This window comes from Pongo abelii, chromosome 2 (genome assembly GCF_028885655.2).
Source record: "Pongo abelii isolate AG06213 chromosome 2, NHGRI_mPonAbe1-v2.0_pri, whole genome shotgun sequence".
Lineage (NCBI taxonomy): Eukaryota > Metazoa > Chordata > Mammalia > Primates > Hominidae > Pongo > Pongo abelii.
In genome coordinates, this window is record NC_085928.1 from 170,020,975 (window position 1) to 170,043,016 (window position 22,042).

General features: G+C 35.8%; 1 protein-coding gene across 5 annotated transcripts in view; it reads right to left on the reverse strand.

Moving 5' to 3' along the window:
* The window catches only part of IFT80 (intraflagellar transport 80), a 144,665-nt gene that overhangs the window by 42,043 nt on the left and 80,580 nt on the right, over positions 1–22,042 (reverse strand). For all 5 annotated transcript variants that reach the window (XM_054552932.2, XM_024244228.3, XM_063722311.1 and 2 more), the window contains 3 exons: positions 8,703–8,821; positions 4,952–5,026; positions 1,924–2,087 (listed from right to left, as the gene is read on the reverse strand). In XM_054552932.2, the coding sequence (XP_054408907.1) occupies positions 1,924–2,087; positions 4,952–5,026; positions 8,703–8,821 (358 nt within the window). The remainder of the gene's footprint in view (positions 1–1,923; positions 2,088–4,951; positions 5,027–8,702; positions 8,822–22,042) is intronic.

Sequence of the window (22,042 nt, forward strand, 5' to 3'; positions counted from 1 at the left end):
TTATGGTATAGGCAGTCTGTTGTTGACTGAAATGTTGTTATGCAGGGAATGACTGTACTTTATTAAAGCTTTTATCTAAAATATGTGGTGTTGAATAAGGAAAGCACAGACAACTCATAGTGATCACAAGGACTTTCAATCTTAAGTTTATTGAAAACAAAAATCTGGCTTCCAAATTACTATTATTTTTACAATTTATAGTTATCTTAATTCTGTCTGCCATCTGGATACTATACTATTCCATTCTCTTTTCCTCTTTTTTAGCCAAAAAGGAAGTCCTTTAAAAAAAAATTACCAAAAATCTTCTCTCAGAGAAGGCCTAAATGAAGAGATAGAAAAGCTCTATTTAGGAGAGTTATATTTCCTGCCAGTATGAGAGATGCTGTTATCTGAAGTACTGAAAATTAAAAATTAGGACAGTTTCTAGTTCATGAATTAGGTCTTTCGTGGTGTGAACTAACAAAATTAACATTCAAGTCAGATTTTTTGGTAACAGTAATGTACAGTGTTTCATGATATATATTAACAGAAACAATTATTTAATATTTAATATTTTTCACTAGGTTTTTGGGATCACTCACTCTTAACTTTCCTCTTACCTCACTGGCTCCTCTTCCTTTTATTCATCCCTAATTACTGATGTGCTGTGTTTGGTCCTCTTCTTTGTGTACACTTACTTCCCACTGATTTCATTCAGTGTTATGGCTTTAAGCACTAGCAGTATACCAATAACCACCAAATTTATATCTCTAGTCCCAACCTCTCTCCCGAGCCTTGGACTTGTTTATCCTATTGTTCACTCTCATCCCTGCTTGGCTGTCTAAGAAAGATTTAAACATACCAGGACCGAAATCAACTCTTGGTTTGCAGACCGACCCCCTCCAAATGACCTCCTTCTCTGTCTTCCATCTCATTTACTCAGGATAAAAACCTACGATAATATGCTTGCCTTCTCTCTTTCCTCCATGCCCACATCTTCACCATGGCCAAGTCTTTGCATGATCTGGTTCCTGCCTATCTCCACGTTGTCCTCTCTTCCCACTCTTTACCTAGCTCATTTTGACCCAGTCACATGGCCTTCTGGCAGTTCCTTTAACATGCCAGTTACTCTCACCTCAGAATCCTTGCACTTGATTGTCTGTCATTCCCCTGCCCCACCTTCACAATGCTTTATTCTCTCACCCTGCGCTAGTTTTCTTCATAGCATGTATCATTACCTGACAATTTATTATATATTTATTAAATTTTAATTTTTATTTGCTAATTTTGTTCACCATTGTATCCTGAACTTCTAGACAAGTAGTTGCCACATAGTAAGCACTCAATAATACTTGCTGGATGAGTGAATCTGTGATACACATATGCCCTAATAAAATGGTTTCATTGTACTATGTAACCCAAAACACCTGACATACTTATATTTATTTATAACTACTAATGTGGCCTAGATTTTTAAACAGAAAATTTAAGTTATTCATACCTTTCTTTCAATTAACTTAAAATATGAATTTAAAAATATAAACAAATTAAATAGTTCAATGAAGTGCAATATTTACTATGTTACCAAATGAAGAAAAAGAGAATATTTAAAAAGATCAAAAACTTAAGCATTAATATACAGTTTTAGGACCACAACATTAAGTTCAAACTCTCTACCAACAGCTACTGACTATATAAAGATTTTTTTCCTGATTACTGATCTTTTATGTTGTGACAATATCTGTTTGTTCTATTAACTGGATATAGTATGACAACTTCAGCTGTTTAATTAACTCATGTTTTGAAAACAAATTAGAAAGCTCATAATTCTTTTTCTATAAAGTTGATGTACTGGTAGATAAGAAAATGTAAGTTAATTTGTGAAAATTTTATAGTGTTAACAAATTTCATATTTGACAGGAAAAATTATAAAAATGTACTTACTTTTTTCATCAGCTTTGTCTCTTATTGCTATGGTATCATTACTCAAAGATACAGTCTGTGCATTCAGAATATCTGTTCTCATTCCAGGAAATTTTGGAGATGAAATAAAGCGCCCTTCATATGAATATAAATAGATACTACTACCATCTACAAGAAGAAAATGTCTAAAAAATAAAGAATAGAAATAGATTCTCAAATAGGAGTGTACTTTATTTTCGTTTTTATATTACAGAATAGTTTATCCTTGGGAAAAAAATCTAAATCTTACAATTAATATAAATGTGTAGATATATAAGGAATAAAACATTTCAAACACTGAAAGCCAGCATTGGTTGTTTTGGTTTGTTTTCTGGGTTTTTTTTTTATGATGAAGTAGGAGAAGAAAAATGAAAATGTCCATAATCACCACCCTATACACTAAAATTCTGACTTCTTTTACATTATACCCACAATTCATTTCCTTTCCTAAAGAATATTCTATACAAAGGCAATCAAAAAATCGTCTAATTTACAATACAGTCATTTTAATGCCAGGTGCTATTTGTTTCATGAAACAGTCTTAATATATATTTTATAACTAAAGATTATGCTAAAAATAATTAAAGATTAATTAGTGGTTAAAGTCTAAAGCAGTGAAAATAACTAAAAAAATTAACATTAGGGCAAGCATTTATTAAAATAAGGCAGTTGTGACTTTAAAATCATAAGGTGACTATCAGTATGTATTCATATCTAAAAACTCCTGTTTTTTTGCCACAGGGTCAGATTCATCTGCTATGCTGACAACCATATTTAAGGCACAGGGCTCTCTGTAGTTAATTTTTTATTAACTCATAACATAAATATTTTATGGCTGTTATATTTTTCCTTTGAAAATTTATGAATATTGTACAAAATAATTCAAGCAATACAGAGAAAACAAAAGACCTCTTGAGATCCTGCCTCCATAGAGATAACTACGGCAAAGTATAAACTTCCAGAACTTTACTAACTCACTCATTCCTGATATACATTTGTTTCAAATTATTCACTGTTTTAAAGAATGTCTACAGTGTATATACATCTCCATATGTCTGCCCTACTTATTTCCTTAGTACAGCTTCTAGAAGTGCAATTACTGGATTAAAGAGCATACATTTAAAATTTTTAAATATATCTTGTTATATTGCCCTTTGAAAAGTTGTATTGATTTACACACATACTATGGCTATATTGGTGTGCCTGTTTCCTTAATGCTGAAGACATTACTTTTCAAAATCTTATGTTTAATGTTTTAAATATCCTTGATTCAGAACTGGTCCTTGATTTAGGAATTGCTAAATGTTCTTTTTTTGCTATGGAAACGAAAAGGAAATAAATGCCAAAACCAATGAAAAATTAGTATCTAATTAACACCAACCACATACACTTCAATTAAATTAATACTTGAGGGTTGGTAGGTAGTTTATTTAATTGAACGGTTTGGCCCTTACATACTAGTGTATGGTCATACATATTGGTTTATGAAAACAATATTTGCTAAACTTGACAAAGTGACATATATTAGTATGTATTCCTTTGTCTCAGTCTAAAAGCATTTTCTTTTCCAATAAGACACTATAGCTTTTAACCTGCTTGTCAGTAAACACCCTATTTGAAGGGGCAACATCTCTATATACATAAATAAGACCAATGATAGGCAGTAACTAAATTTTTTGGCTATTTATGCCATTAATATATGTCTTTATTAAGAGTATATTCAAAAAATACATTTATAAATAATGTATAAATGAATTTATTTGGAACTGTTAAGAGTAAAAAGCATTTCAGAAATATGGTTTTTTAGATAGCTGATATCTTACCTTTTAAATGACAAAAATGACTTATTTTAAAAAATTTATGATATAATTAAATAATTGATACATTTCAATTTCATTAAATAGATAACATAAAATTTGATATAACATTTACTTGGTCACTCAAGGTCATCAATATGGTGATCACATTTTTCACTAACTATTTAACTGATAACTTTGATACTCATAAGAATCTGTTGGTGCACAGAATCATTATACTACTCAGCTACACAGTTCTGTGCTTTTAGTTTTCTCCATGTTCCCTTGCCAGGCAGCTACTTTTGTTCCTGTCATTGTGCCAGCCTCTAACAGCCCACCAGTACCTTTCTTCTTCTGGTTTTCTATTTATAAAAAGCTGTGGGCTAGAAGACCTGATAATAAACACTATTAAGAGTTGCCTACATGATGAGGAATGAGGAATAAAGCACATGGTTTTGGTGCAAATGTTTTATGGGTAGATATTTTAGGCAACTGTCGATTATATTTTCATAATTTTTAACAAGTTTTATTGGGTTGTAGCTGTCTAAGTCCTCCTCTGATTCAGTAGGCTATCACTGTACTCAAGAGACTAATTGACAGTTTTCATGGAAAAGTGTAGGTTCTTGAGTAATAGCTATTCCTAATTTACTCCAGTTAATTGCCTGGCATTTCTTAGTCCTGTATACACTGAATGTCTTAGTAGAGAAAACTAGTTTTCAAACTTCAGGTCACAGCCCAGTGGGCCCATGAAACCAAAGAGTTTCAACCAATATTTAAAACAAAGCAGAAAAGAGCAGAATAGAAAATAGGGGGACTACGAGGTAAAAACTCTTTAACAGTTATTAACCTGTGCTGCTCTCATTCTCTCATGTCATTACTCATGTTTACTTGTAATGAGTTTATTCTCATCATTTAAAATAAATAGCTTTAAAATTTGTTTTAATTTCTAATACTGTAAATGCTGATATATTTAACCCACATATAACCCTCGATAATTTTCTAAGACTGTTAAGAAATTCAGAGACTAAAATGTTTCAGAATCACTGATTTAAATAACTTTTTTATTCTTTTCTTTTTCTTCTAAAATGTAAAATAGAAACAGATTGGTTCTAAATGACTGGTATACCATTCTTTTAATTGGATGTTTTTATTAAAGAGTGCTTTAATGCTATTTATTTTAACCCCAGATCCAATAGTTAAACATAATAAATTACCTTTCTGCCTGCAGAATTAAACTAACAGTTCCTTCTTTGAGATCAAATATAATTGGTGTGTTCCAGTTCTTCGTGCTAAAAGACAAGTAAAATGGATATTTATCAACATTTAAAATACCAAATACTTTTAAATAAGTAGATTGGTATTCATTTTAAATAAAGTTACTTCAGTTTCATAGCAATTATACACATACTTTTATTACAGCACTTGGTGCATTGTTCTGAAATTATTCACTTATATGTCTGTATCCCCAACTAAAAAGCAGAGACTTTGTATTCCCAGCAATTAGCACATAATAGGAATCCAATAAATGTTTACTGTAGGTATTACAACATGTGAACTGAGGAATTCTAAGTTTGAGTTCTGCCATTTATTGGCTCTGTGAGTTTGGGCAAGTCATCTAATGATTCTCATTCTAAAAACAGTAGCAGCATGGCATAATGAAGAGATGATAGATTTTTGTTAGACATATCTGGATTAGAAATATGGTTTCACCACCTGTCAGCCACTTGATTTTTTCTTTTTTTTTTTTTTTGAGATGGAGTCTTGCTCTGTCGCCCACGCTGGAGGGCAGTGGCACAATCTCCGCTCACTGCAAGCTCCTCCTCCCAGGTTCACGCCATTCTCCTGCCTCAGCCTCCCAAGTAGCTGGGACTACAGGCGCCCGCCACCACGCCCGGCTAATTTTGTGTATTTTTAGTAGAGGCGGGGTTTCACCGTGTTAGCCAGGATGGTCTAGATCTCCTGACCTCATGATCCACCCGCCTCCGCCTCCCAAAGTGCTGGGATTGCAGGCATGAGCCACCGCGCTGGCCCACTTGATCTTAACAAGCTTAACCTGCTAAGCATTAGCTTCCTTATTTGTAAAATGGGGATAATGATGACTTACGTTGTGTCTGGCAAAAGACCTGTTATAAAGCAGGTACCAGAAAAACAGAAACTGTAATAACAGTAATATGATAAACATGATTATTTTTCCTGCAGGCCTCCCAATGTTATTGTTGGGTTGAAATGAAAAGATTTCTGTGAAGCATTCTGTAAACTCTAAAATACTATATAAATGTAAGCCATGAACATGCTTATTGATAAATGGATTAATAAATGAACAAACAGATCATTTTGTTTTTATAGGGTAACATGAATCAAAGATCAGGGTGGGTAAAGAGAACATTTACAAACAGAAAAACCTATCCTTAAATAATAAAAATTGTTCCACAGTTTAAAATAAGTTTTATTACTTCTATATATTCTGAATTTCTCTCAGTAATTTTCATAAAGCCAATTCTCTACCTCAGATTAAATCTCATGTTCAAATCCAGAAGATGAAGGAGGGAAGGGGAAGGAAGCAGTGAGTAAGCAAACTAGTAGGCAACTAATCTTGGCTAATGCAAAGAATCTGATAATCATTTCAGTAAGTAAATACATGGACAAAGCAAAATAAATAAATTACTGCTAATAATTAGTGATTACTAATTACTGATTTAGTAATTATTAATTAGTCTGGGGTTCATAGATATGATAAAGATATATGCTTTTGTACTTTAGAAAAAAATCACAAAATACTTTATTAACTAACCTTCATTCTTTGTCAAGAGAGTTGGTAAGAAAAGTAGTGATTATGTGAGGGTTTAATATCCCCTTAGAAAATATCTGAGATTTCTGACAACTGAGAGATATATAAATGCCATGGAAACATAAACTCCCTAAGCTATAAATGCTGAATAGAACAATAATATTTTCAATATAATTATCTGAAAAATCAAATGAAAATTTAATGTAGAATGCTTATATATTGTTTTCTTTTTCTGGAACTTCTTTTCATATAAACCAGTAAATTACTTGCATGTCTGTTTTTAAAATTGTATTTTTATTACTAAAAAAGAGCCAACAGTTATTAAGAACTTGTATTCAAATCCCTGCTTTCCTTTAGTAACCAAGTCAATAATCTGATGTAAGGTAAGTTATCTAATCATTCTCTATGTCCTTTAGCTTCAGCTTTCAAATGAGAATAATAATAAACATGAAAGTATAACAGTTGCTCAATAAATGATAGTCATTATTATCTAAAATGCTACTAGGTTTTTAAAACTTTATGAAATATGTTTTGGTGGTGATTCATTCCCACTACTGCATCCTTGCATTTCATTACCACTGCTGCATCCTGGTATTAACATTTTGTACCTTAATAAGTGTCTTGACAATCAAAAAGGGGAGGCAAGGTTCAATCACAAAAGAAGAAAAGCAATCTTACATTTGCCACACATTAACTTGTAAGGGAAAAGTAGAGTGACCAAAAAACTTAACGGCTGCTAAACTTTGGGTATTTTTAAAGGCAACTTCTCTAATACATGTAACACCTAATAATACTAATCCTACAGATTCAAACATTATGTCCTTGCCACTATAACTAGTAGGATAATGGGGAAGTTATTATGGGGAAGTTAAGAGCCTTACCTTTCTTCAAACAAACACTGAACTGAAAAGATCTCTGTTTTCCCCTGCCCCATGAAAATTAATTATTCAAACATCTATCTGCATTAAAGTGATTGTATGATTTTCTCACATTCTATAATCCCTTCCCCACATCTCAACTGCTTAACATACTATCTTTTTTGAATCTTCCCAAATTCTTACTGTTCCTCTTTTGCTCTCATGTAAGGGGGGAAAAAAAAAAACTCACATAAAATTAAATTGCTTATTTCTTTATCCACTCGACTCTGTTTCTTCTATTTCATTACTCCAGATTTGGCTATTTGTCCCAAATTGCAAATTCTGATTAGTGGCAGGTTTACACATAATGAGTGGGAATTTTTAAATATATACTTGCAGCAGTTGTTAATTAAGTTAAATACCTTTGTGTTGTGTACTACTAGACTTGGATACCAAGATGATGCTATACTTTACATATTTTAATTCATTTATTCATTCAAAAGTACTTATTAAGTAGCCACAACATGTTGGGCACTGTGCTAGGTGCTAGGTATACAGTGGTGAATGAGACACATATAGTCTCCATCCTCAATTTTATATTCAATGACTAAACTATAACTACATAATGTTATAAATCTATAAGGACAAAATTTTTAAAAAATCCTTAACTATTTCTAACTCTTGAAAGTATTATAGTGGTTATGTGAGTTTTCTGGATAGTTGAGGAATCAACTGGTAGTATGCTAGAGCCAGCCTGTACTAGTTATTACATTTTCAAGAATTTTGTAAGTCAACTGTTAAATAAAGCCATTATTTATTATTTAAGACAGGGTCTCACTCTGTCGTCCAGGCTGGAGTGCAGTGGTAGGATCACAGCTCACTGCACCCTAGACCTCCTGGGCTCAAGCAATCCTCTAGTCCCAGCCTCCTGAGAAGCTAGGACCACAGGTGCGCACCTCCACACCCAGCTAATTCAAAAAATTTTTTGTAGAGATGGGGTCTCACTGTGTTGCTTATGCTGGTCTCAAGCCCCTGCTCTCAAGCAATCCTCCTGCTTTGGTCTCCAAAAGTGCTGGGGTTACAAGCATGAGCCATTGCGTCTCGCTTGTCTATTAACTGTTGATGTACAAACCTTGTTAGATATATTTTCACTGCTCTAAGTTCACTTTCTCTCACTTCCGGGTTTGAGGTAGTTCAGGATAGCTGAGGTTTTGAGAAAGTTAAGCTTAAACCAAACCACGCTGATGTGAAATCCTGAAAATAAACTCCTCAGCACAGACAGACAAAACTCTGAATTTTTAAGAAATGCAAGATGCTTACGAGAACACGTAACATTGAAGAGACGTTGAAACAACTAAGTGTGCATAGTTCAAAGATGCTTTAATGACTCTATCACGGAATTCCAGTAAATCCACTGCATCATTAAGAACATTACGAACCTAAACGAGGAAAAATAAAATACCAATAAACATTATAACATATCCAAATTTTATTTAGATAAGTTAGCAAGATTTTGAAACACAAAAAATTAAATGCACTACTGATTACCTAATCATATAAAAAAGAATTTAATAGAAACTAGGCATAAGATAGTATACCTAATATTAAAAAACCAACTGACAAAGCATAGATACAGAAAATCTCTTAGAAATAAGAACAAAAAGACCTACAGAGATTTCTAACTTGCAAGCCAAACTTAATGATGTAGCAATGGAGTGATATAAAAAATATTCCAACACTGAGATATAGTCAAAGGAGGGTGGCATATTGAAGTTGGAAAGATTCTATGTGATTTCTGCCCAAAACGGTAAGAATATCTCTTTTTGGTGTTAGATTTTACTTTAAAATATACATTCTAAAAGAAGAGACATAATTGCTTTAAAAATCAAAAGTGGGGTAGGAGGTATTGGTAAACAAACCAATTGCTGCAGGGAGTGGGGAAAGGTATTTCCATATGCAAAAACACAAAGACAGTGTCTAAAAAAGCCAAGCAGCAACTAACAAAGAGAGATTTGCTTATGACAGTCAGATTTATCATAAAATTTGTAACAGACTATTTTGCAAGGATTTTAATATTTGGCAGTATTGGAAAAAAATCTTAAAGTTGAGAACAAATTGCAAGAAATTAAGAAAAATGTTGAGCAAGTTAAATTTACCTAATCTCTGGTCAATAACAGAATGCGAATGGCAGTATAGTTAAGAGGAGAAATATAGGGAAAAAAAGTAAGTATACCTAGAAATTAGTACTGCTTTAAGTTCTCCTCAAAATGTTACCATTTTTCTAAATATAATGTGACAATTATAATATTAATGAACAATGAAAAGTACAGAAAGAAAAATAGGAAGGTAAATCAAACTTCTTATAAGTACTTCAAAGAAGTACTTATGCCTACCAGGCACTGCCATGATCTAAATGTTTGTGTCTTAAAAATTCATATTTTGAAACCTAATCACCAATATGACAGTATTAGCAGGTGGAGCCTTTGGAAGGTTGTGAGCCCTTATGAATGGGATTGGTGCTCTTATAAAAGAGGACCCAGAGAGCTGCCTTGCCCATTCCACCAAGCATGGACACAGCAAGAAGGCACCATATATGAATTAGAAAGTAGGTCCTTGCCAGACACTAAATCTGCTGGCACCTTGATCTTGGACTCCCAGCTTCCAAAACTGTGAGAAATAAACTTCTGTTGTTTATAAGCTACCCAGATTATGGTATTTTGTTACAGCAGCACAAACAGAATAAACAGGTATGTTATGTTTTTTTACTATCTGCTCTCTAACTCCCATCTCCACCAAAATATTGACCCAGCAATCTCATGTCTAGAGTTCCATCCCAAAGATAAATAAGCAAAACTATAAAATAACATATGCACAGACTATCACTACAGCACTATTAGTAATAGCAAAAGACTGGAAATAGCCTAAACGTCTATTGATGAGGGACAGGTTGTATAAACTATGATATAGTCACACAGGGGAATATTATACAGCTATAAAAAGGAATAAGGAAGATCTATAGATGTCCACGAGATGTAGTAAAGTGAAAAAATGTGCCAGGTGCGGTGGCTCACGCCTGTCGTCCTAGCACTTTGGGAGGCCAAGGCGGGCAGATCACAAAGTCAGATCGAGACCATCCTGGCTAATGCAGTGAAACCCTGTCTCTACTAAAAATACAAAAAATTAGCCGGGCGTGATGGCAGGCCCCTGTAGTCCCAGCTACTCAGGAGGCTGAGGCAGGAGAATGGCATGAACTGGGGAGGTGGAGCTTGCAGTGAGCTGAGATCGCGCCACTGCGCTCCAGCCTAGGCGACAGAGCAAGACTCCATCTCAAAAAAAAAAAAATTCAAGATGCAGAACAGCATGTATAGTATGATACCTTTTATCTAAGAAAGGGAAGAATATGAAGATATATGGATTTTCTCACATTTAAAAAAAAACAAGAAATCCTAAACAGTGTTCAGTAACATATTATTAGAATAATATTGTTATTTTCAAACTATATTTTGGGATATAATGTTTTTAGGAATCAAAATTTTCTGGTCAGAGAGAGTTGCTCTTAAAAAATCAAGAGTAAAACTCTATAATCTTAAATTTAAATTAGAAACCTCAGCATAAACTCGTGATGTATTTTTATCGGTCAAAAACAAAAGCATTTCTTCCCAGTGTAGACTCAAGTAAGAAGAAAAACGAAAAAAAAATTTTGTCTAGAAGTAATGACCAAATCAGTAGCAATGAATACACGTTATTTACAGATCTGATTGTGGTCTATAAATAACATTTCCCTCCAAAAGGAGCAAGGCCCTCATGGAAAAATGGTTGATTCCAAGTCTAGATGGGAAATGTACAAAAGAAGCCTGAAACATCTTGTCACACCAGAAAGCAAGGAAGCTATTGAAATCAGTCAAAAGAACATAGGAGCCAACTGGCCAAACATGAGACAATTTGAGCATTAAAGAGAATAACCACGATGGGTTGAAACACACAGAAAATGTTAAAATCTACAAGTTTATCATGATAACATCAATGACAAGAAAAAAGAAATTCACTGGGCATGCTAGGAAAACCAACTTATTACTTGAAAACTGGCAAACAGGAAAATAATTCAGTATTTGTTACCATTCCCCACAGGGTAACCTAATGGTTGAGGAGGCTAAGTATTTTATAGAAGAATTCTAGCTAATAAATGTGGAAGGAATGACAGAATTACAATGTTACTATTTCACAACCCCCAATGAAAAATAGGTCTAAACAACTATCATTAATGGCAGCTAAAAACATTAAGGTACAAAACCCAGTGGGAAGCTATGTGATAGATGAATCAGGTTTATAATACCTGAACACAGTGATCAAATCTTAATATCACTAAAAGAGAGACAAGCAGACATATGTGCCTCCTGATGTGATGCAACAGGAAGTGCACAGCATCACCTAAGGCTCTAAACCCAATGACCAGTCTAGAGGAAACACAGGATAAATGAACATATTAATTGTAATCAAGGCTGGGCGTGGTGGCTTATGCCTTTATTCCCAGCACTTTGGGTGGCTGAGGTGGGCAGAGTTTGAAACTAGCCCAGGCAACAAGGTGAGACCCTGTCTCTACAAAAAACAAACAAAAAAAATTAGCTAGGTGTGGTGGCAGACGCCTGTGGTCCCAGCTACTCGGCAGGCTGAAGTGGGAGGATCGTTTGAGCTTGGGAGGTCAAGACTATCGTGAGCTGTGACTGTGCCACTGCACTCCAGCCTGGGTGATAAAGTGAGAGCATGTCTTGAAAAAATGAATACATAAATAAGTAAATAAAAATAAATAAATGTAATCATACCACAAAGATGGAATCAGTCAAATACAGAATGTGGGAAATTCAACAGAATAACCTGGTTCCTTTAACAAATAAATTGTAAGTAAATAAATAATAAGAAGTTGTTTCAGATTTAAAAAGACTTAAGAGACAAATTAAATGCAATGTGGGGCTTTATTTCCTGATAAAAACAAACCAACTAGAAAAACATATTTAGAAAATAATTGGACAAATGTGATCTGTTACTGTAGAAAGACTTAGGAAAAGACTGGGGAAATGTGAATGTTACTATGGTAATGTTAAAGTGAAAATAGTTCTTATCTTTCAGACTGTTTAAAAAGAACTTAAAAAACAATTCCAGAACTAGTGACGAAGAAAAAGACACGAATATTTTTGCTCACCTCTTCAAGGAGTAGGAGGAATGACTGTAAAGAGGGGAGTAGTCTGATGACAAGTGTTTCAAAGGAGCTAGAGTTTTTTAGGGAAGAGGAGGTTGTAGTGGTCTAGAATCAGCAGGAGTAAGGAAGACATCTAACCAGATCTAGTGATACGCAGCGCATCAAAGAAAAACACCTCTACTTGAGAAGGCTGGAGGAAAAACACTGCTCTCAGTAGTCAGGTGTTGTTTCTTGTCTGTTTTGACATGGAGTCTTGCACTGCCTCCTGGGCTGGAGTGCAATGGCGTGATATGCGGCACACTGCAACCTCCGCCTCCCAGGTTCAAGCTGAGACTCTTCTGCCTCAGCCTCCTGAGTAGCTGGGACTACAGGGGCCCGCCACCACACCCGGCTAATTTTTTTTTTTTTTTTTGCTATTTATTTATTTATTTATTATTATTATACTTCGGGTTTTATGGTACACGTGCGCAATGTGCAGGTTAGTTACATATGTATACATTTGCCATACTGGTGCGCTGCACCCACCAACTCATCATCTAGCATTAGGTATATCTCCCAATGCTATCCCTCCCCCCTCCCCCCACCCCACAACAGTCCCCAAAGTGTGATGTTCCCCTTCCTGTGTCCATGTGTTCTCATTGTTCAATTCCCATCTATGAGTGAGAATATGCGGTGTTTGGTTTTTTGTTCTTGTGATAGTTTACTGAGAATGATGATTTCCAATTTCATCCATGTCCCTACAAAGGACATGAACTCATCATTTTTTATAGCTGCATAGTATTCCATAGTGTATATGTGCCACATTTTCTTAATCCAATCTATCATTGTTGGACATTTGGGTTGGTTCCAAGTCTTTGCTATCGTGAATAATGCCACAATAAACATACGTGTGCATGTGTCTTTATAGCAGCATGATTTATAGTCCTTTGGGTATATACCCAGTAATGGGATGGCTGGGTCAAATGGAATTTCTAGTTCTAGATCCCTGAGGAATCGCCACACTGACTTCCACAAGGGTTGAACTAGTTTACAGTCCCACCAACAGTGTAAAAGTGTTCCTGTTTCTCCACATCCTCTCCAGCACCTGTTGTTTCCTCACTTTTTAATGATTGCCATTCTAACTGGTGTGAGATGGTATCTCATTGTGGTTTTGATTTGCATTTCTCCGATGGCCAGTGATGGTGAGCATTTTTTCATGTGTTTTTTGGCTGCATAAATGTCTTCTGAGAAGTGTCTGTTCATGTCCTTTGCCCACTTTTTGATGGGGTTGTTTGTTTTTTTCTTCTAAATTTGTTTGAGTTCATTGTAGATTCTGGATATTAGCCCTTTGTCAGATGAGTAGGTTGCGAAAATTTTCTCCCATTTTGTAGGTTGCCTGTTTACTCTGATGGTAGTTTCTTTTGCTGTGCAGAAGCTCTTCCGTTTAGTTAGATCCCATTTGTCAATTTTGGCTTTTGTGGCCATTGCTTTTGGTGTTTTAGACATGAAGTTCTTGCCCATGCCTATGTCCTGAATGGTAATGCCTAGGTTTTCTTCTAGGGTTTTGATGGTTTTAGGTCTAACGTTTAAGTCTTTAATTCATCTTGAATTGATTTTTGTATAAGGTGTAAGGAAGGGATCCAGTTTCAGCTTTCTACATATGGCTAGCCAGTTTTCCCAGCACCATTTATTAAATAGGGAATCCTTTCCCCATTGCTTGTTTTTGTCAGGTTTGTCAAAGATCAGATAGTTGTAGATATGTGGCATTATTTCTGAGGGCTCTGTTCTGTTCCATTGATCTATATCTCTGTTTTGGTACCAGTACCATGCTGTTTTGGTTACTGTAGCCTTGTAGTATAGTTTCAAGTCAGGTAGTGTGATGCCTCCAGCTTTGTTCTTTTGGCTTAAGATTGACTTGGTGATGTGGGCTCTTTTTTGTTTCCATATGAACTTTAGTTTTTTCCAATTCTGTGAAGAAAGTCATTGGTAGCTTGATGGGGATGGCATTGAATCTGTAAATTACCTTGGGCAGTATGGCCATTTTCACGATATTGATTCTTCCTACCCATGAGCATGGAATGTTCTTCCATTTGTTTGTATCCTCTTTTATTTCCTTGAGCAGTGGTTTGTAGTTCTCCTTGAAGAGGTCCTTCACATCCCTTGTAAGTTGGATTCCTAGGTATTTTATTCTCTTTGAAGCAATTGTGAATGGGAGTTCACTCATGATTTGGCTCTGTTTGTCTGTTATTGGTGTATAAGAATGCTTGTGATTTTTGCACATTGATTTTGTATCCTGAGACTTTGCTGAAGTTGCTTATCAGCTTAAGGAGATTTTGGGCTGAGACAATGGGGTTTTCTAGATATACAATCATGTCATCTGCAAACAGGGACAATTTGACTTCCTCTTTTCCTAATTGAATACCCATTATTTCCTTCTCCTGCCTAATTGCCCTGGCCAGAACTTCCAACACTATGTTGAATAGAAGTGGTGAGAGAGGGCATCCCTGTCTTGTGCCAGTTTTCAAAGGGAATGCTTCCAGTTTTTGCCCATTCAGTATGATATTGGCTGTGGGTTTGTCATAGATAGCTCTTATTATTTTGAGATATGTCCCATCAATATCTAATTTATTGAGAGTTTTTAGCATGAAGGGTTGTTGAATTTTGTCAAAGGCCTTTTCTGCATCTATTGAGATAATCATGTGGTTTTTGTCTTTGGTTCTGTTTATATACTGGATTACATTTATTGATTTGCATATATTGAACCAGCCTTGCATCCCAGGGATGAAGCCCACTTGATCATGGTGGATAAGCTTTTTGATGTGCTGCTGGATTCGGTTTGCCAGTATTTTATTGAGGATTTTTGCATCAATGTTCATCAAGGATATTGGTCTAAAATTCTCTTTTTTGGTTGTGTCTCTGCCCGGCTTTCGTATCAGGATGATGCTGGCCTCATAAAATGAGTTAGGGAGGATTCCCTCTTTTTCTACTGATTGGAATAGTTTCAGAAGGAATGGTACCAGTTCCTCCTTGTATCTCTGGTAGAATTCGGCTGTGAATCCATATGGTCCTGGACTTTTTTTGGTTGGTAAGCTATTGATTATTGCCACAATTTCAGCTCCTGTTATTGGTCTATTCAGAGATTCAACTTCTTCCTGGTTTAGTCTTGGGAAGGTGTATGTGTTGAGGAAATTATCCATTTCTTCTATATTTTCTAGTTTATTTGCGTAGAGGTGTTTGTAGTATTCTCTGATGGTAGTTTGTATTTCTGTGGGATCGGTGGTGATATCCCCTTTATCATTTTTTATTGCATCTATTTGATTCTTCTCTCTTTTTTTCTTTATTAATCTTGCTAGCGGTCTATCAATTTTGTTGATTCTTTCAAAAAACCAGCTCCTGGATTCATTAATTTTGTGAAGGGTTTTTTGTGTCTCTATTTCCTTCAGTTCTGCTCTGATTTTAGTTATTTCTTGCCTTCTGTTAGCTTTTGAATGTGTTTCCTCTTGCTTTTCTAGTTCTTTTAATTGTGATGTTAGAGTGTCAATTTTGGATCTTTCCTGTTTTCTCTTGTGGGCATTTAGTGCTATAAATTTCCCTCTACACACTGCTTTGAATGCAATCCAGAAATTCTGGTATGTTGTGTCTTGGTTCTCGTTGGTTTCAAAGAACATCTTTATTTCTGCCTTCATTTCGTTATGTACCCAGTAGTCATTCAGGAGCAGGTTGTTCAGTTTCCATGTAGTTGAGCGGTTTTGAGTGAGATTCTTAATCCTGAGTTCTAGCTTGATTGCACTGTGATCTGAGAGATAGTTTGTTATAATTTCTGTTGTTTTACATTTACTGAGGAGAGCTTTACTTCCAACTATGTGGTCAATTTTGGAATAGGTGTGGTGTGGTGCTGAAAAAAATGTATATTCTGTTGATTTGGGGTGGAGAGTTCTGTAGATGTCTATTAGGTTGGCTTGGTGCAGAGGTGAGTTCAATTCCTGGGTATCCTTGTTGACTTTCTGTCTCGTTGATCTGTCTAATGTTGCCAGTGGGGTGTTAAAGTCTCCCATTATTAATGTGTGGGAGTCTAAGTCTCTTTGTAGGTCACTCAGGACTTGCTTTATGAATCTGGGTGCTCCTGTATTGGGTGCATATATATTTAGGATAGTTAGCTCTTCTTGTTGAATTGATCCCTTTACCATTATGTAATGGCCTTCTTTGTCTCTTTTGATCTTTGTTGGTTTAAAGTCTGTTTTATCAGAGACTAGGATTGCAACCCCTGCCTTTTTTTGTTTTCCATTTGCTTGGTAGATCTTCCTCCATCCTTTTATTTTGAGCCTATGTGTGTCTCTGCATGTGAAATGGGTTTCCTGAATACAGCACACTGATGGGTCTTGACTCTTTACCCAATTTGCCAGTCTGTGTCTTTTAATTGGAGCATTTAGTCCATTTACATTTAAAGTTAATATTGTTATGTGTGAATTTGATCCTGTCATTATGATGTTAGCTGGTTATTTTGCTCGTTAGTTGATGCAGTCTCTTCCTAGTCTCGATGGTCTTTACATTTTGGCATGATTTTGCAGTGGCTGGTACCGGTTGTGCCTTTCCATGTTTAGCGCTTCCTTCAGGAGCTCTTTTAGGGCAGGTCTGGTGGTGACAAAATCTCTCAGCATTTGCTTGTCTGTAAAGGATTTCATTTCTCCTTCACTTATGAAGCTTAGTTTGGCTGGATATGAAATTCTGGGTTGAAAATTCTTTTCTTTAAGAATGTTGAATATTGGCCCCCACTCTCTTCTGGCTTGTAGGGTTTCTACCGAGAGATCCGCTGTTAGTCTGATGGGCTTCCCTTTGAGGGTAACCTGACCTTTCTCTCTGGCTGCCCTTAACATTTTTTCCTTCATTTCAACTTTGGTGAATCTGATAATTATGTGTCTTGGAGTTGCTCTTCTCGAGGAGTATCTTTGTGGCGTTCTCTGTATTTCCTGTATCTGAATGTTGGCCAGCCTTACTAGATTGTGGAAGTTCTCCTGGATAATATCCTGCAGAGTGTTTTCCAACTTGGTTCCATTCTCCCCGTCACTTTCAGGTACACCAATCAGACGTAGATTTGGTCTTTTCACATAGTCCCACATTTCTTGGAGGCTTTGCTCATTTCTTTTTATTCTTTTTTCTCTAAACTTCCCTTCTCGCTTCATTTCATTCATTTCGTCTTCCAGGGCTGATACCCTTTCTTCCATTTGATCGCATCGGCTCCTGAGGCTTCTGCATTCTTCACATAGTTCTCGAGCCTTGGTTTTCAGCTCCATCAGCTCTTTTAAGCACTTCTCTGTATTGGTTATTCTAGTTATACATTCTTCTAAATTTTTTTCAAAGTTTTCAACTTCTTTGCCTTTGGTTTGAATATCCTCCCGTAGCTCGGAGTAATTTGATCGTCTGAAGCCTTCTTCTCTCAGCTCGTCAAAGTCATTCTCCATCCAGCTTTGTTCCGTTGCTGGTGAGGAACTGCGTTCCTTTGGAGGAGGAGAGGCACTCTGCTTTTTAGAGTTTCCAGTTTTTCTGCTGTTTTTCCCCATCTTTGTGGTTTTATCTACTTTTGGTCTTTGATGATGGTGATGCACAGATGGGTTTTTGGTGTGGATGTCCTTTCTGTTTGTTAGTTTTCCTTCTAACAGACAGGACCCTCAGCTGCAGGTCTGTTGGAGTACCCGGCCGGCAGTGTGAGGTGTCAGTCTGCCTCTGCTAGGGGGTGCCTCCCAGTTAGGCTGCTCGGGGGTCAGGGGTCAGGGACCCACTTGAGGAGGCAGTCTGCCCGTTCACAGATCTCCAGCTGCGTGCTGGGAGAACCACTGCTCTCCTCAAAGCTGTCAGACGGACATTTAAGTCTGCAGAGGTTACTGCTGTCTTTTTGTTTGTCTGTGCCCTGCCCCCAGAGGTGGAGCCTACAGAGGCAGGCAGGCCTCCTTGAGCTGTGGTGGGCTCCACCCAGTTGGAGCTTCCCAGCTGCTTTGTTTACCTAAGCGAGCCTGGGCAATCGCGGGCGCCCCTCCCCCAGCCTCGCTGCCACCTTGCTGTTTGATCTCAGACTGCTGTGCTAGCAATCAGCGAGACTCCGTGGGCATAGGACCCTCAGAGCCAGGTGCAGGCTATAATCTCCTGGTGCACCGTTTCCTAAGCCTGTCGGAAAAGCACAGTATTTGGGTGGGAGTGGCCCAATTTTCCAGGTGCTGTCTGTCACCCCTGGAAAGGGAACTCCCTGACCCCTTGCGCTTCCCGAGTGAGGCAATGCCTCGCCCCTGCTTCGGCTGGGGCACGGTGCGCTCACCCACTGACCTGCGCCCACTGTCTGGCACTCCCTAGTGAGATGAACACGGTACCTCAGATGGAAATGCAGAAATCACCCATCTTCTGTGTTGCTCACGCTGGGAGCTGTAGACCGGAGCTGTTCTTATTCGGCCATCTTGGCTCCTCCCCGCTCCCGGCTAATTTTTTTGTATTTTTAGTAGAGATAGGGTTTCACCATGTTAGCCAGGATGGCCTCGATCTCCTGACCTCATGATCCACCTGCCTTGGCCTCCCAAAGTGCTGGGATTACAGGCATGAGCTACCGTGCCCGGCCAGTAGTCAGCTGTTGTTAATTACAACAGGAATGCCCTTAGTGAAATGGCTGAGCTTTGTCTGCAAGGCCACAGCTATATGACTGCAGGTTGTGTACTGCACAACTCTGGGTCTATGTGAATAGTGCCCTCTGGAATCGAGCAGGCTGCTGACTGCAGGTGGTGTCTTCAAATTTCCTAGGCCTACAACTACACATATGAAACCCCATGTAGCGGGTGGCTGTAGATTTTTTAGGTCTCCTTTCAGGATGGAGAGAAAGGAGCTACCTCATAGACCCCCAGGCTCTGATCTCAAACAGACACTTGGATCTAGTCCCTTGTCTCACTTCAAGTATTAATACTTTCAGTTTCCTTAGCCAGCAGGAGCAACTTTCCTCACTGCCTTTTCCTGCCTGCTTCTGGACCTGAAGTAGGTCTGAGACTCCACACTGCATTTTTGTTCTGTTTCTGGTCCACAGAGATCTTTATCTTGTTTTTGAGTCCAGATGAGTCTTATATATATATATATATACACACACACACACACACACACACACACTTATATATATATAACATATATTATATATACATATACATATATACATATACATATATATATATATATATTTAAATCTTTTGGTGCCAAAAGTATGTCTCGTTCTTCCATGTATGAATTAACACCATTTTCACGAGAAGTCTGAGCTCTCAGAGATTTTTTTTTAAAGATCCAAAATGCCATCTTCTAGAAACAGTTTAAAGCTAATAGAATGATATAAAAATTTTAAAGGGAAGTTATATGTTAGTTTCTTTACAGCAACATGCTATCTAGTCAAACTGCCTGCAAACTTTCCTAAACAAACAGGTTTAAGAAAATTCAACATTTAAAAATACATATTTTTAAATAAATTATTTATAAATAAATATCATTTATAAATTTATTTTATTATAAATAAAATTTTAAATATTTAAAAATATAAATATTATTCTAAATACATTTAAATTTGAAATATTATTTTAAATATTTTAAAACATTTAAAATATTTAAAATAATATTTAAAACATTTAAAATATTTAAAATATTTAAAATAATATTTAAAACATTTAAAATATTTAAAATAATATTTAAAATATTTAAAATAATATTTAAAATAATATTTAAAATATTTAAAATATTATTTAAAATATTTAAAATATTTAAAATAATATTTTAAACATTTATAAAATACTTATATTATTTTAAAATAAATAAATTTATTTTAAAATAAAATAAATTATTATTTATAATTTATTTAAAATATAAATATTATTTAAATTTAAATATAAATTTAAATTAAACAAATTTAAATATTTATAAATATCATTTTAAACACAAAGATAACTTAGATTAGATAAGCCATTTAAGCATTTCCACGGTTCATCTTATTTCACATAAAAATCCTCTCATCACTAGGATAATTCCTTTTTATTATGAAAGAACTCCTCTTTCTAGATATAGTCTCATGTTGGGGCATTTCTGTAATTAAGGCTAAAACTTATTTAGCACTACTATATTAGCTATAAATATAATATTATACCCCAATTAGTTGATTAGAACTCACAATGGATTCTATGTCATATACAGAATATTATAATGGTTTAGATCCCAGGTTAATTAGAAGAAATATACATTAAACCATCATCTGGATCCTAAATCCTTCTTAAAAGAAACATAGAAGATAGAGGGACATATCAAATCACATGATGGAGATACAATCAGCCCAGTCCAGACTGAGAAACTCTACCAGACAGATAACTTGGTTCTTCAACAAACAAACTGCAGGGCAGGAAACAGAGATAGAAGGGTACTCTACAGACTAAAAGAGACTTAAAAGATACATCAGCCATTGCAATATGTAAAACTGGATCCTGATTCAAACAAAGTTTTGTGGCATGTAGGAAACAACTGGACATTTAAACACTTTGTGGATATTTGATAATGTTAAGAAATTATTATTATTATTATATGATATGATAACGGTAGTGTGGTTATATTAAAACAGAGTCCTTATCTTTTAGTTATATATACTACAATATTTACAAATGAAATACAATGTCTGAATTTGGGGAACAAGAAAAGTAGATAGGACGTAGACTGGGCAGGCTTAAGCATGAATTGGTGATTATTGGGGCTGGGTGATGAGTACATGGGGATTCAATATACTCGTCTGTGTATGTTTTAAATTATCTAAATAAAAAGTTTTACAATTTTAAAATAAATAAACAGAATAAAGAAAAAGTATAATATACCTAATTATTAGTAATCTAGTGACATTATCATCCAAATTTTAAAATCTGGATATGTGGGCTAACAGAATATTTGAAAAGACCTGCCCATGCTTCTAAATTTTTATAGTAATAATATGAATTATGAATACTGAAGATAGAGGCAATTGATACAGGCAAAAGGAAGAAGAGGAAGGTCGAATCCTTCTTTTTCAGAGGATTTGCATTGGCACATTGTACTTTGATCTTCTCCTTGTACCTTTCTTCAACTAATTATTAATATATTAAGAGCAGGGCACTGGGCTAGAGGCCCTGAAGGAGAGACAAAGATGAGCCATGAGGACACTTGTGCCCTTCCACTGATGTCCTTTGACCTGTAAAACATTTCTCCCCACTTCCCATTGCCACATCCCAACCTTCTTGTATTAATCTACAAAATATTTCACTTCAAAATTTTCTTCTGATGGGACTGAGGATACACTATACCAAAATATGGCACTATGGCATACTGAATATTTTAAGCTAAAGGAATTTGATAAAACAAGAGCAGCAGGAGGTCAGTCTGACCTTCCCCTACTCTTCTTCCCTAACACAGGTCATTAAACCTAGAAAGGATTTTCTGACCTTTTCCTGAAGCAGGTCATAAG